At 41.4% G+C, this 16,369-nt stretch overlaps 1 protein-coding gene across 3 annotated transcripts in view; it reads left to right on the top strand.

Moving 5' to 3' along the window:
• The window catches only part of sbf2 (SET binding factor 2), a 92,792-nt gene that overhangs the window by 29,367 nt on the left and 47,056 nt on the right, over positions 1-16,369 (top strand). For all 3 annotated transcript variants that reach the window (XM_034576622.1, XM_034576639.1, XM_034576631.1), the window contains exons 3-10: positions 2,489-2,626; positions 8,144-8,278; positions 8,650-8,760; positions 10,225-10,330; positions 13,816-13,948; positions 15,275-15,383; positions 15,722-15,835; positions 16,050-16,127. In XM_034576622.1, coding sequence (XP_034432513.1) covers positions 2,489-2,626; positions 8,144-8,278; positions 8,650-8,760; positions 10,225-10,330; positions 13,816-13,948; positions 15,275-15,383; positions 15,722-15,835; positions 16,050-16,127 — 924 coding nt within the window. The remainder of the gene's footprint in view (positions 1-2,488; positions 2,627-8,143; positions 8,279-8,649; positions 8,761-10,224; positions 10,331-13,815; positions 13,949-15,274; positions 15,384-15,721; positions 15,836-16,049; positions 16,128-16,369) is intronic.

Raw genomic sequence — 16,369 nt, 5'->3', positions numbered from 1 at the left:
GCTTTTTGCAAAAGATGCAAAAATGCAGGACAGATTTCTGAAACCATCAAGACTCTCAACCTGATTTCAAATAGTTTATTCACAAGTAAACAGCAAGCCCTATATGTAAACACCTTTGTCTAGGATGCATGCTCAGTTGACACTGAAAATCATAATGAGTCATACGCAGATACAATATTTTTAAAGCTTGAGTTACATAAAAAGGCAAGAGGGGAGGAAATATGGAAACATTTGATCAGATTTTTGCCTTTTCTATTTCCTTGAATTGCCCCATTTGTAACATTGTTATTACATCCAACATTTAAACTAGATGATGACGTCCATAAGTTGTTTCTAAAACGATGTGAGTAGTCTGTCTGGATGCAGTGGTTGCCGAATATAGTGTTGACTCCCTGAGGTGACTTTGAACCGGCGCCAGCCCCCGAGTGTGTCTCTGCAGACCTAAAGGCCAGATAGCAGATCAAAGGAAGCACTGATTTAATGTCGTCTTCTCATCATCGCGCCTCCACATGCTCTCTGCAACCTGCTCGCCTTTACAGTTATCTCTTATGCATGCACATGCATACAGTACAATGGACACACACACTTGCCGGATGCTATATCTGCTGTGATCTTCTGAACTATGCAGGCCCAATTATGTTTATCTCTTTTTTGACAACAATGAATGGCATAGTTGGAATAGTTTATGACAGGATCACAGTTATCCCGACTTGTCCTTGGCTTCTGTCTGGCCTGATAGAGACACACACACGCACACACACACACACACACACACACACACACACACACACACACACACACACACACACACACACACACACACACACACACACACACACACAAACAAGGCAGGTTTAACAGATTTCCTGTGAGCTATTGTATCTGCTGGAAGATGGTGGCGTCCTGGTCCAATCCTCCAGGTCGAACAAGCCAAATCCTTCCTACCCCATTTCCTCTCCTCCTCTGTCCTCGTCTCCACCGCCCTCCACCGCCCTCCCCTTTCTCTGTTTCTCTCTCCCTCTCTGTCTCTACTCCTCCTCCTCTTTTTCTCCTGCCACAGATATGTTACCTTGCCAGTATATTTTTCTTTGGCTGTACACGGATCCATCTGTCCATCAATCCATCTGTTTTTTGCCCTCACTCGCCCCTCCTTCAGCCGGCCCTCTCCTCTTCCTCCATGTGTCCAGTAATCCCTTGTGTAACCCCTGAGGAGCAGTCTAAACAACGTTTTCAGAGCCAGGCCAGTTGGGCCTCCAGCAAAAACAGAGACCAGACACAAACACTCAACTCTCGGACTAAATGCCTGCCTGGATCACAAATTTTGGCCCTCTGTCACTCTCACATTCAAATGATCATTTATCAATTCCTTCATTATAAATTGCTTATTTTTGGGGCTTTGACATGATAGTTTATCATGGTTCTTCATGCTCATACATTTTATTGACTTGTACAACTGGCTTGTTTATGTGAAAGCAACATATTTGTCAATCTTGGCAAAATATGTGAAACTAAAATCTCCATCTAGAATCATTTTACTGACAAACTTTATAAGTCGAACAAAACACTTTATCAGAAGAAGCTTGTTTTTATTCAGCGCTCGCAGATGTTTTTTGTCAGGACTGGTGATGACTCACACTGCTGCTTTGAGACATGCAAACCTGTTAAAGATGCTTTTTATGATGAGGACAGCCTCTCTCAGTCTCTGTGCCCACAATTTGATAAAATATTGCTCGGTTTGGACATCCATCGAAAATTGTTAATTTGTGTTGAATCCTCAAATCCCCAATAAACAGGGTGTTGGGAAAATAAATAAGAAGTTATGCCAGGAAGATTTTGGAAGAACTCGATTTACTCATGAAGAAACCCAATATGTGTCCAAAGCTAAGCCAAGAAGTCTCAGAAACAAATCTGTAATCCGGATAGTTTGAATTTCAACAATAGATTGTTTACATGGTTCACTTCACTTTCACTTCAATATCCTTTTCTTAATTGGTGACTAATGAAATCCAATTGACGGCAACATTTTAAACAATATTTCCGCTGGTATTCGCCTAATTCCTGGACTTGCCGGTATTTTAACATCTTCCGTCATATTTAAAATTGTTGACGTGCATGTTGGTCTGCTGAACATGCCACTTCCCGCTCTGCAGACGTGACTGCTGGACTCAAACAGGACATCCTGTCTCAGCTCTCTGTGGGGGTATTAGGATTAAACCACCTACTGGAATATGCTGCTGCCCTGTCCATTTAAGGTTTGAATAGGTCGCCAGCCAAGAGTGTCCAAAACATAACTACAACTTCAAAACGTCAACAGACACATTGAAATGTTTGTCTCTGAAGTGAGCTCTCTGCATAAATGTCTAGAGACGTCACGCAGATTTTGCTGTTGCTTCTTCAGCCACTGAAACACTTTATATATCAGACTGTGTGGGTGAATTGTCGTAGTTGCTGTGCTCATGTAATGATATTTTATCGAACATCTTTTCAGTTCTGCCAGCCTGGAGGTTGGAGGCTGTCCAGGGATCGGAAAGCACCCACCTTCTTCACAGTTGTGCTGACGGACATCGAATCAGATCGACACTTCTGCTCCTGCCTCACTTTCTACGAGGCCGAGGTCAACCTGCAGGTACGAATGCAACGCACGCATGCACACGCTCAAGGGGGGGGGGGCGCACATGCTACGACTGAACTGTCCTTTAACATCTTTGTTTTAGGGCCCTTTTCATTTCTTCCCCCATGGAGGTTTTGTTCTTGTCAGTTGGTTTAATTGTTTGTCTGCAGGACTACTCAAAAACTTCCGGACAGATTTCTAGGAAACCTGGTGAATAGATGTGACATGGACCAAGAAAGAACTCCTGATTTTGGCAGTGCATCCAGACAACACTTTTTGTAACATTGCGAAACAGGACATCTTCAACATTTACACCACTTTTCCCAGGGAATAATTCATTCTTGATGGACAGGGGGGACTGATATCTAGGAGTTTGTGCAATTTGGTGCATCTTGATTGACTTTAAGGGGACTGTTGAAGAGGTATTAGCTCTACTGAGGCCCATTCTAGTTGTATTGATTTTAATGAACAGATCTTTTTGAAGGTCACAAGTAGCTGTAGCTTATCCCAGAATGTGTTGGGGTGTGAGGCAGCAGTGCAAACCACTCTGCCACCACGCTAGCCTTGTGATAAGTGGAATCACCTTGTCCCTCCATCAGACATCTGTGCATCACATCCTCCTCATCCTCCTTATAAGGGTCACATAAGCTCATCACTGTGATAATCCCCAGTTTTGGGGACTCAATGATGAGCATGAGGTCACTTTCATCCTCATGTGTCTCTCATGACTCTCAGAGACCATAGGGGATATCTTCGTTGGCCAACATGATTGTTTTCATTCTGTTTTCCATTTTCGGCTTATTGTTTTTTTTTTAACAGTCTTTGGCACTTTTGTAACTCTGAGGAATGTCTGCCGCGTGTGTGATGTCTTCCAGAATTTGATGCATTGGTAGAAAACAAAAGCCTGCGTGGATCCAGTCTAATAAATTGTGAGCTGGCCGAAGGATGCTGTTATAAAAGAGAAGATGGACCAGTGCTCTTCTCCGCTGCCTTTCATATGATTTACTCATGCATACAAGATTGAGTTTGATTGCAGATTGGTGGTTTCGGCACCAATGTTCAAGCCTCCCCCATAAATTATTGATTGCAACAGGTTTGTTGGGACAGGATCATTTTCTAACTTATTAATGATCTCGTTAATTTCTCCCCCCTGCCAAAAGCCCACAGAATACCAGGCTAATTGTTTCATTGTGTTTGACATCGTTAGAGGCCTTAAATGACTCTGGTCGTTCTGCCCACTGTGACTTCACATCCTCTCACATGTGGAAGGCAGTCGGCCGTCACATTCCTGTTAGTTCAGCGTACATTTTTTTAAAGTTTTAAATAAATCGGTGACACCTTTCATTAACTGTAAGAGTCACTTTGGTGGAATGTTGATACTCAAGAGTGTAGTAGCGCTTCCTTTTCTCGTTACTTCACTGTTTGTGCCATAATTACACAAACATTTGTTGGAACCACAGGGCACATTTTTCCATGCTGATTCCAACGCATCAGGGGAGGTTGGATTTACAGAAAATAGTCACATCAAGGGAAGAAAATAGCCAAAAATAGCCCAGTCGTTAGGTGTAAACGGTTCTGCAGAAAGACTGTTCATACTTAAAGTCAACATCAAAGCAAGTACACGCTTTCCTTCAGTGTTCCTCCAAAAAAGCTGCCCCCCAAAGACATGGAGGCAGGTTGACATGGCAACAACACAATCTAGAGCATCTTTAACTGTGTTGAAGACGATACTTTTATCCTCATAGCTAGAACAAAACAAACATTAAATCAATCCAAAATAAATCCACTTCGTAAGCCAACTCAGATCTTAGAGGCTAAGTTCCTCTGTATGGACAAATGCAACAAGGCAGGAAACTGTCGCAACGCTAACGTGCCGAGAGGATTAGTCAGTTTCCCGTGGCCGGCAGTGCAGCTGCAGACACCGATACTCACAACTCTCCCACTGCTATAGCTAACATCACACCTACCTGGCAAACTAGATGTGAAATCGTATGTCTTTGACCAGAAGTAATTCAGTGTTACCGGACACACTAAAGTGACAGTGGTATTTGTGGCACATTTACCATCTCTTGCTGTCTTCTCTCCATCTCCCCTCTTCTCCTACTACTTGGACTTAGGGTTAGGGTTGTGATAGAGTTAGGGTTATGATTGGGCGAGGATTAAGGCTATGATAGGTTTGGGACTATGATAGGGTTAGGGTTAGGGTTATGATAGAGTTAGGGTAAGGGTTATGATAGGGTCATGGTTCTGATAGGGTTATGGTTCTGATAGGGCTAGGATAAGGGTTAGGGCCAGAGTTAAGGGGCTATTAAATTATCTTGACGACTCCCTCTTCCATCCTCTGGGCAGTTGTAATGGGGAGTCAAAAGGGTTAAGGTTATAATAAACTGGCTGATTCCCGTCAGGTATTAGCTCTTCATCCCCGTATCACCTTCATACCGAATCATATCTGGGTTGTTTAAATTGTAAATCTTTATTTGGATAACTACTTCAGTTCATACATTTTTCTGTTTGGTGTCGCTTCTATTTTTCGATTTTCAAGGTCTGAAATCTAGGTTGCCAAACCAAGACAGGTACATTTGGGCATATAGGTAGAGTGGTTAGGGTTACGATGATTGGTGGGTCAAGGCACTATGACCTTGAGAAGTTATTTTAATGGGTAGACTGAAGCAAGGTTTTAAACTCCTGACTCCTGAGGGCCAGGGGTCAGGGTTAGGCCCTAAAGATGAGTGGTTAAAGTCAGGATGGTTGGTTTAGAGTTAGTGTGACAGAAATTGGATTAGAATCACTCACTATAACTCTGCTTGTCATTGCTTGCCACTAGTGGGTGACTCTGTCCCTGTGCTGTATAAAATGTGTTTATATTAGACCAGTGTATCGTCCTCATTCTTTCATCCCTGTCTGTTTTCTGTCTCCACACACTTGGTCCGTTGAGTTCATAGGATTTGTCCTTAACAACAGATTTAGACCTGATTATGGGGCCTAATGTTTTTGTAATTGTGTCTTTGTTTACTCTTATCAGGGGACTAGTAAGGCTGTTAGTGAGGCCCTGAAACTGTTTATCACACACACTCCACATTTAATGTTTATATTAGCTCTGGAGCACAGAGTAAGCTGTAAAGTTGCTACTCTCACAACAGTAATTACTGCAATTATTTAATTACAAATTGTAGAATACCGACTGTTTTCTGATCCTCACTCAAATCCCAGTCATCAACTCATGTGCGCTCAGATCTGAGTGCGAGGATTTAAACTTTGCTCTCACAAAGCAGTCCCTCTCATCCCTTTAATCTTTAATGGGAGATTAGGGTTGTCAAAAAGAACATTTAAAAATGTAAAGGCCTTAAACTTTTCCTTTCCAGTGCCCATATTGTGACCATCTGAACACCCAGAAGCCTCCTAATCTTAAACTGTGGTGTGATCAGTCAAGATGTTGGTGCATTGCTATCTTGAGGCAGTGGAAAGTAATTGTGCTTTTGACCCTCAAAAATCTGGTCTGATTTCAGTGGCGCAGTATTTAACTATTATTTCAAGGGCACAACATCAAGGTAGTAATTTGCACCCACATAGTTGGGTGCGCAGCACGCATAGGCTCCGCTCGTAGCACAGACAGATGGTCTGGCTGTGTGCAGAGTGAAAGTGTTTCCTCTGCAGAGAAGCGTTCACTTTTACTACCACACAAATGTGATCTTAGAATAGCCTTCCAGTGTAACCCATCTGAACCATGCACCTTGCGCAGCAACCCTTTTTGGATTTGGACAAACTGTAATGCGCTTGCGCTTCGATCGTTAAAGTCAGTACAACCTGTTTCAAAGTTTTATTTCTGGCTAATATATTTATACAACCCTAACCCTCTATAAACTTGATACGTGTTTCTAAAAAAAAATAATAATATGTGTAAAGTTATGTTAAGTATGTAACTAGACAAAGACATGGTCACTTTAGGCACACTACAGACTGTAATATATATGTATAAACCTTATATAACCTATATATAAATCGTTGGATTTGATCAACTTCTCAACCACAGCTCCACCTTACTTTTATTGTCAGTCTTGTGTTAAAAATTTGATGAGCCTATATTTGACCTCATGCAGACTTGTTCCTGCAAAGCAAACACTACTCCCTGGATTGAGTTCATGGCTCTGACGATGCTTCTTGAAACGTGAGGGTGTTTGGACAGTCTTTAGCCTCTAACCCACATCCTTATCTGCACCGTCGGATTCCAGGGAGAGTCCAGACAGGCGGCGCAGGAATGTATTTTGTCTAATAATTGAACCAAATCTTAAGAATAATGGTGAAATGTGACCTTCATCTGAATGAGATATTTTGATCCCGTGCTCCTCAGTCCTGAGATACTGACGCACTTATGGCATGTTTTCACTGCCTGGAGAAATATACCAGATTGTGATAAGGGCTTTAGTTTGGAATGAGCGCGGAGAGGTCGGTGAATCAGTGCTATGATAGAGCACAGGGATTCTCAATAGAGAATTAAATCTCAATTAGAACCAGATTGCTGCCCGTAAAGAATTGTTGGGGTAGAGGTATATAAAACGTTTGACGGTGACAAAAATAGAGTTAATTTGATCTGAATTCGGTAATTGTTAAAATCTGTTCAAAATCTGATTTTAAACTGCACTCATGTTTTTGGCAATATTATTGCCTACAATTACAATTACTTAAATTGTGATTCTTGCCTCTTCCAAGGGAGATCTTTCATTAACCTCATTGTAATTTTATTAAACGTGTTGTGTTCATTCAGTTACTCGACTGGGATCAGCAACTGTAAAGGGACTGTTTGGGAAATGAGATTAATTAATAGTCCAAACTTTCATAAAAGTGTTTCTCCTCTCTGGAGACAAAAGAGCATCTTTAGGAATTTTTGGAAGTTGATATTTTTGTTTTGTACAACCAACTTTTCCACTACTCAATTGATTTGGATTTAATTTGAGTTTAAATCCAAAATACAAGGCCGTGACAGATATGGATTTTTCAAGGTGGATTCCAATATGATATTAGATAGTAAAAATGTTTTTATTACCAATGCATCGGCCATAAAACAAATTTATTTCTAAGCGATGTCAAACTAAGTTGTCAAACTCTCATGACAAAGAAATGTAATCGAGACTTGATCATTTACATTAAACATTCATTTTTACTATAAGTAACTTTAATTATGAATTCAACAATCAGGCTCTGCAATAAACATTAGTCAGTATTAATACACATTATTCAGTATTTTTAGAGGTGAAATTAAGTTTCCAGTCGCTACTTTCAAGAAACACAATCAATTCCAGTTGCCTATGTAGGCTACACATTTCATGGAAGATACCATGATTTTGTTGACTGAGAATCTTCACAGATATGTCACACAGTAATTTACATTAAAACTTGGATGTTGTTGTATATCAAAATCTGTGATTTTTTTCCTGAACCATGCTGATCTTCGTTCAAGGTCTATTGTCCATGCCTCAGTGTTGAACTCTTCAACTGAAATTGTGTTTTATGTTCTGCTTGTTTTTGATATTTCAGGGATCAAAGAGTATTGAGGTTGACGAAGATGAAGATGAGGAGGCAGAGGAGGATGGACTGATCCAGCCAGCTCAAGTGTTTGCACCAAAGAGTCTCATTCTCGTGTCCAGGCTGGATTATCCCGAAATATTCCGGGTAATAAGACACGACGTGATGAAATCTTGATTGAAAATATTTTTCTGTCTTGTCCAGAAAGAATATTCAGATTTTTTTTTTTACATACTTGAGTAAAGTGAAGACAGTAAAGCCTACGTACGTCAGATCTTTTCATTCCAAAGTTGATCACAGACTCACATTCAGTCATGCTATCTAAGGCAATAAGTGCTCCGCTGTTACAATGAGCTAAATAAACTGAGCTATGACGCCTAACCATTCTTGTCTCATGGCCCAGATAGAGTAAAAGCAGACGATGATTAACAACGAGCTGCAATATTAATGTCTATAAAGAGTAGTTATCCTCTGTGTGTATCCCTGTCTTACTAGTATTTCACTGGTTGCTCTCGCAGGGCTGCTTGGGTCTGATCTACACCGTCCACATCGATAGCCTGAACTTCCCATTAGAGGGTCTGGTCGCCAACCTCTTCACATTCCAGGTTCCCGTTGCTGGTGGATCCCAGGTACGTCTCACCTGAGGCACAGCCAAAGTGCAGCGGTCCGCAAAACATGTCACACTTCTGCTACCGGCCCAGAAGGCAGACAAGACCAGGGGCTGGACTTGATGCCTCGATGGAGCAGCCACTAAAATGATTTATGTCTGCTGTGCAGCCAATTAGGAGTGTCTTGTTGCCGCAGGCACTCATTTTCTGATACATAGTTGTCATTTTTTCCATCGTGTTGCTCGGAGCAAAATACCTCAGTCTAAAGTGGGACCAATAACAGCGAAGACCTCTTAAACTGTGTTAATAGCAGTTTGGAGGAATATATTCAGAAAGTCACAGCACTAACACGCATCATTACTTTCCTTGCTGCAGTTTGGTGTCAGAAGGTGAGGATGTTAATCCAGTGAACCAGGCAACAGTTTACTTACTGACACCTTTGGAAAAATAACTGTCAAGCAAGTGACAGTTTGTTTAACATGAGCCCCGGTGCCGGAGCGCATGTCTCACAAATATGTTAGTTCACTAGTACAACTGTGGAGGAATCCTCATCACCCCTGCACGGAGAACCTCAGCAGAGTAGCAAAAAATGTATCAGTACGACTTTGATCTTTCTCTTTAATGATGAACTTTCCCTCTAGTGTTCTTCTCTACCAGCCACTGGAAAAGGAGAAAGAGATCACATGACATCAGTACTGGCCTCTGTTCACTGTCTCCTTTTCAAATTCAGGATACATTTTAAGGTTTTATTAATAAAAACAAATATTTATAAGGGCTGGCACCACATCATTTATTTGAACTGTTCCACCATCATTCCTGAGCACTGAGGGGAACCAACCAGGCCTTTGCAGTGGCTGCCCCCTAATCTCTGGAGCAGCTTATATATTTGTATCAGAACTGCTCAGACCCTAGAGAAGCTTTAAACATTGCTTAACCCCCACTTCCTCTCACTGGCTTTCAGTTCCAGTTGAGTTGGAGACCTCGATTTACATAATTACTGCTATTGTGCAATAATCTAATTGTGTAATATTTATAATGTTTTTATTTATTTATTTATTCTCTGTTTTTTATAAATATTTGTATATTCTTTAGTTTTCGTATTTTAAGCCTGTTCAGCATTTATGTCAACTGTGATAAACGTGCTTTCAAACATTTCCCAGTATTGCATCACTAATTTGACTCGAATAATCAGTAAAGGTACATTTCAGCAGCGCAGACACACGCTTTAGGAGTCTGTCTTTTTTTGTATATTTCAAAATGAAAGGCTATTTTTAGAGGTGAGGTTCCTGGAATGTTGTTGCATCTGTGGGTTGCACCAGTCACGATCTTTTGCTCAGTGAGAAGCTGACTCATTTAGTTGGTTTATTCAGCCATGTCAGCATGTGTCTTGTTTAAATGATGCAGCCCTGGTGCCCACAGAAACCCTTTTTTTTTTTTTTCCATGCCAACTTTTCTGACCTTGGCTGCATTTGTCTTTCTTTACAGAAGCTGTTCAGCCTGGGAGCAGGAGACCGGCAGCTCATCCAGACGCCTCTGAACGACACACTGCCCGTCACGTGCAAGAGTGTTGCTCTGCTCTTCCAGCAGCTGGGTGGGTCCAGGCACTTTGATAGCTACTGACTGGTCATCATGAGACAGGATGAGACTTGAGTCAGGACATAACTTGTTAATGACTGTGGGACTAAATCCCAACAACAGCATGTTGATGTGTCACTTATTTGTTATTTGCTACATGATTTGTTGAAGGAAGAACAGTTTCCTGCTGCCGGATGTCACATCCACACAATACTTCTTTTTGGCCTTTGGAAAATTTTGTATGGTTTGTGAGGCTGGTTGTTCTCATCTGAGCGCTCACACTCTAAAAACATTTGTCTTTAATTACTGCCATAGTTTTCTTAGCTGAATTTAAGAAGCAGATTATTGTCTGTGACATGTTTTACATTCACTCATTGATGATCCTTATCAGATTTTTGGAGGCTCTGCTGATCACATGGTGATAAACTACTGTGCCGTACAACTTTTACAATCTGGGGACTTTTGCAGTAAGCCCATAAGAACTTGGATTAATTCTGCACTAAATGTGTCTGAGGCAAGATTATGTGGTTTTCACTGTGTCCCATCCCAGTAATTTTTTGTGCGGGCAAGAATGTGCACATGATGAAGATTTGATTTAGTTTGCTGGTTTCACGTTTTCTTTGCACAATATGTCAGAACATAAATCTGTTTTTGTGCTTGTGTTAGAGATACAGGCCTGATTCACTGTGACTCATACTGTACAGTCTGTAGTTCCAGTTATTGGGGAGTGCACTGTGCTCATCTGAAAAAGACAATTTGGCATAAACCATGAATTGAGCCATTGTTTTATTTTATTTTATTTTTTTCCACTTTTCAGGTCATTCCAGAAAAATCATATTTAATTTTCTGCAACTCTAGGCGAACATCTGTGAGCCGAGATTGAAATTTAATATAATTCACCTGAAATGCGATTTGTAATGGAAAGTTGGCCCCTACAAAGCCACGTTTGATAAGAAGAATGTGCTTGAAAACAGAGTGTGTTTTATTTCCTGAGTCTATTAACACCATCCTCCTTTTGTTTGGACACACTGGGGAACATGCGCATGGGGGGTACTTACACGATACACATGTGATCAGGGTCATGTGGAAGTCAGGCATTTGTGGCTGATCTGGATACACGAAACAAAACAATCTTGACTTAATACCCAACAGTGGTCCATCAGTCTTCATAAGCTGGTTTCCATTCATCAGTGCACAGCAGTATGTGAACAATGAGTGTTAAGTGCTGTTGTGCTCAAGTCTGACTTGCTTTAATTATACAGTATTTCCATGTCATCTGAGGTCAGAGTATCACGACAGCCTGGTCACTGCCGTATAGTAACATGTTTGAACCTTTAGGCTGCTGCAGGACAGGTGACATGTTATTCTTTATATTGTTATTGTTTATTCACTACTATTATTCACTTTTGATAGCAAGTCATGTGCAGAGTAAAAAATCCAGATGATAGCTAGGCCAATGTGACTGAACCCAAACCGAAGCCGAACCTTAACAAAACTTTGTCCAAACCCGGCCCGACCCCTCGGGCTCCGGTCAGGTATCCACACTCTAATCTGCATGCTAATTTATGTTAACAATTTCCCGGCTGGAGCCTGTGACCGTACCATTGTTCTTATCCTTCTCCTGGCAAGAAAGCCATTCATCCTATTTATCTCTGCAAAGGATGTTGTGTTTCCATTTGCTTTTGTTTGTTTGTTAGCACGATAATGGGAAAAGCTACTCGACTGATTTTATTGAAATTTTTTGGAGAGGAGGGGCACGATCCCCGGAGGAACCCATTCAGTTTTGCAGCTGATCAGGATAAACGGACATATCCAGGGTTCTTTTTCACTTTTTAACGTGGCAAAAGAGGGCGGAGTTATACTCTCCCCTTGTACCTTTGTTTTCAAAATATTTCACTATTCCTGTAACAGAAGGTTAATATATGATCAATGAAGTTAATACCTCGGTCTGTCTTCTAATTATACAAGTGTTCAGTTTTCCGCTCTTGCACCAGTAAATAGTTGTAGTATAAAAATTGCATATGATTGTGTAGCAGGACGTCAGGAGAATCTGCTCTCGTTGCATTCAGGGTGAAAGTAACGGACAGACTTAGACAATGTCTCAGTTAATCATTCTTCTTCCCTTACAACTGCTGAGGCGAAGGTAAATATCCCAAGTCAGCTGATCAGTTACACTCGCAGAGAACAAGTGCATCCTTCCCACCTATTAGGTCATCCTCATGTCCGTATAAGGACGGGCGAGTAGCTGTGCAGGCAGGCAGGTCGGCACATCGCCGCGGGTGCACAGTTCACCGGAGTCACCAGAGAGGAATGTGTGTTAAACATGTCACACTGGACAGGAAGTACATTCCGTGGGGCGAGATAAAACCGGCCGTCAACAGCCTGTTTGTTGTTTGCTGCTTTTGTCCGGGGCCTGTTCCTCTTTATCTAAGGGTCGGAAATGTGTCGCTGTTTCCAGGAGATAAGTCAACACCTGAACCTGAGGTGTGACTGTGCAACCTGAGCCTCAGTGATGTGGTCACATGACCAAGGCACAGTCTTGTGCGTCTCTTTTAATAGAAAGAGTGACCTTTGGACCCACCTTGTCTAAAAGTGATGAATTAATTCTGTTGGTATGGTCGGTGGCTCATTCAGTTTCAATTGTCAGATTTTGTTGAGGCTCATGTTTCCTGTTTATCACTGAAACGCTCCACTGAGGCGGCCAAACATCCAGACCCAGCGCCCCCAGTGGTGCGGATACGTCTGCCCGTGTTCCTCTCTCCTTATCACTGCGACGTGTGATGAATCGGTCTGTCAGTCGCTTGAAAGGAAACAATAACAGGAACTGTAAACTTAGAATTCTTCCTGAATGTCACATCAGTATTTGAAATATTATTAATACCGTGCGAGAGTGTGTAATTTCCTTTGTTTTCTCAGAGATGAGTTTTCCCATAGGCTTTGCATTCAGTGTTTAATATAAACTGTCCCGTTTGGTTGTGGAAACTTATTATTTTTGTCTTCATGAGCCAGCAGCCTACGTGGTTTTAGATAATAGTGGACAGCTTGCAGGAGATGTGATCAACCTTTTGGCTCCTTTATTATATATCAAACCATTTGCAACTGACATTAATAAAGAGTTAATATGAATTAATATTTAAACAGATTTAATCTTAATTTGAGAATAAGTGGTAGTCTTTCAAAAGAGTCTTTGAAAAGTAAGATTTAGTTAAAATTGAGTTAACTCTTCGGATTTCAAAATGAGACCACTCCCGGAAATTGCACTCCAGTCTTTAAGTATTACGACAACCATCTATGTGACGCCTGATATGGTTGCTCTGCAGCACTGCCAAAATTACAAAATAAATCTTAAAAGATAGTTTTGTTCTAATCTGTGTTCAAGGTTAGAAAATTCCCCCACAAAAAGCCACGAGTGATAAATGATCTGGAACAATGTGGCAGTCGCGTTACAACAACTACCTCCTTATTTTTCATTATCTCATGGTTTTTCATTTCTCATTCCAGGAATCCAAAACGTTCTGAGCCTGTGTTGTGCGGTTCTGACAGAACACAAGGTTTTGTTCCACTCCACCAGTTACCAGAGGCTCGGCGAGGCGAGCCGCGCCCTGGAAGCCCTCATGTTTCCCCTTAAATACAGGTGAGTGTGTGTGTGTGTGTGTCTGACCCCGGCAGCGCGACAGTTTCTCATGTGACTTTCCACTGCCTCCTCGACCGCTGCTATGTCTCCTGTGGATGATCCGACTGATGATTAACTTTGTTCAACACTGAACTGTCACACTTTGTTTAACGGCGTACATGTTGTAACTTTCAAGGGATTTTCCACTCACTCACTCTAAGAATGCCCTTCTTCTATAAGTGGCTTTCATTGGCACGGTGAGCATTTTCTTTTCCAGGTCCAGTTCCATTTTTCAAAAAAAGCCATTAAGGTGTCTGATACGGGCAAGCACATAATGGTCACATGATCAGTATAGACAGGTCTGCACAGATCATGAAACTGTTCACCTGGCTGGCACACATTTTTTACTGTTGATACGATTCAATAGCCATGGGACATGAAAGGCTTTTTAACCTCACCACCTTCTTGAGTGTCATGTAGGCAATGTAATCCTCTAATGTTCACTGTTTTGTCTGAGGACATTTAAACTTGAGGCAAGGAGACAGTGCTCCAGTGAGTCATCCTACAGTTAATGGGCATCTTTTAAGAATAGAAAAACAATACTGATAGTAATACAGTATCAATAGGAATTCAGTCATCAATGATTTTGTTCCTCAACATTCTGGCGAACAAGTACTATATATTCTGTGAAAGGAGAACATGCTCTCATGGGTTTATCAGTATTAAAGTAATTGTATCCATGTTGCTCTGCCCTAGTTGCTATTATTTAATGAAACTAGTGCAGCCCGTTCTAAAACTGAAACTTTAAATGTGACCTGCAGCAATTGAGCCGCGTTAGGTAAAGACGCTGAAGCTGTTCCACCGCTGCTGCACAAAGAGCCGTTGGCCTGTTTATCCAAAGTTTAGTGAAGCTCGACTCAGTTCACAGAGCCCTGACCTGGAGAACCGCTTGTCACTTTCATTGATGAGTTCCACCAATTTCGACACTGCACCTCCTTGGGCCCTTAACAATGCACTTGCCAAGTGTGAAGGCAAAAAGACGGTTCTCAAGATACGAGAGACACACAATGATTTCTGGAATTATTAGATAGACGTAAAATTTCTTAAGCTTGTAAAAGATAACATTGCAAAATGTAAGAATATCATCTGAGACACAGTTACTAACTTTTCTTCTGTCTTAATGTGATTGTGTTCATTTCAATGTTATAATAAAGAACAGTCAAGCACTTCCCTTGTACACTCTAGGCTCTCAGTTGCTCAGGCATCCTTGAATTCTCACCTCTCTCTCTCTTCCTAACATACTTGAAAGTATTCTGTGTATTCATCATTGTGTCCTCATGTGTTCAGTTACCCGTACATCCCTATTCTACCATCGCGGCTGCTGGAGGTCCTGAGTTCACCCACTCCCTTCATCATCGGCGTGCACTCCATGTTTCAGACTGAAATCCAAGATCTGGTGAGTTGGAACGCGTCGCATGCATCCAGCAATCTCTCTATGTTGCGTGCAGAACTCGTAGATCATAAATTGTGCTTCCAAACACATGCAAATCATTAAGAAATAATTTTGTTATTTAGAGTCTATTTTGATAGAAATGATAATGACGCATCGTGGCATATTAGGATTTTGTTTTTCCTACTGACGAGGAGAAAAGAAGTTGACGTTTTTACACATGAGGATGTGAATAATCAGGATGTTTATTTAGTTGGTTTTGGAAAACATGTTGCACCACACTGTACAACCTCCATCTGCAATCAAACCACCTGACCCGTCGTTGTTCTGTGTCCTTTCACCAGTTGGATGTTATTATTGCTGACCTGGATGGAGGAACAATAAAGATTCCTGAGTGCATCCACTTGTCCCTGCTCCCTGAACCTCTGCTGCACCAAACACAAACTTCCCTTTCCCTGGTAAACACAAACACGCACTCATACATGGCCCACACATACTAACACACACATTAATATGACTGCTTTAGAAGTGAGCAACTTTAAAAAGTACCTCCTTGTTCAGCCACATCTGAATCATGTGATACATTTTCCAAGGAGCGTTGACTAATGTTGCCGTGGCAGTTATGTGATGTGGAAATAAATAAATTACTGTGAAATAAATGTATTTTCTCAGGTTTTGCATCCTGATCTGGAGATAGCTGACAATGCGTTCCCTCCCCCTCGCACTGCACCCTCAAACCTCAAGTTGTTGGTAAGTCGTCATGGCTTTAACATGCCCTCTTCCTCCTCCTCCTCCTCCTCCTCTCACACATGAGGAGGACATCTTAACCATCATCAAACTAAATATCTTATTGCTACGAGGTTACAGTCACTGACTGATTGTAACCCATTACCCCCAAGACAAACAACATGTATGTTGCATAATTTACTCACTAGACTGCATAGCTGGTTGATGACTCATGTCTGTGTACATGTGTATGTGCATGTGTGTGT

This window comes from Hippoglossus hippoglossus, chromosome 3, assembly GCF_009819705.1.
Source record: "Hippoglossus hippoglossus isolate fHipHip1 chromosome 3, fHipHip1.pri, whole genome shotgun sequence".
NCBI classification, from domain to species: Eukaryota; Metazoa; Chordata; class Actinopteri; order Pleuronectiformes; family Pleuronectidae; genus Hippoglossus; species Hippoglossus hippoglossus.
Note: the sequence above shows the minus strand (reverse complement) of the source record. Positions and strands in the feature narration are given on the sequence as shown.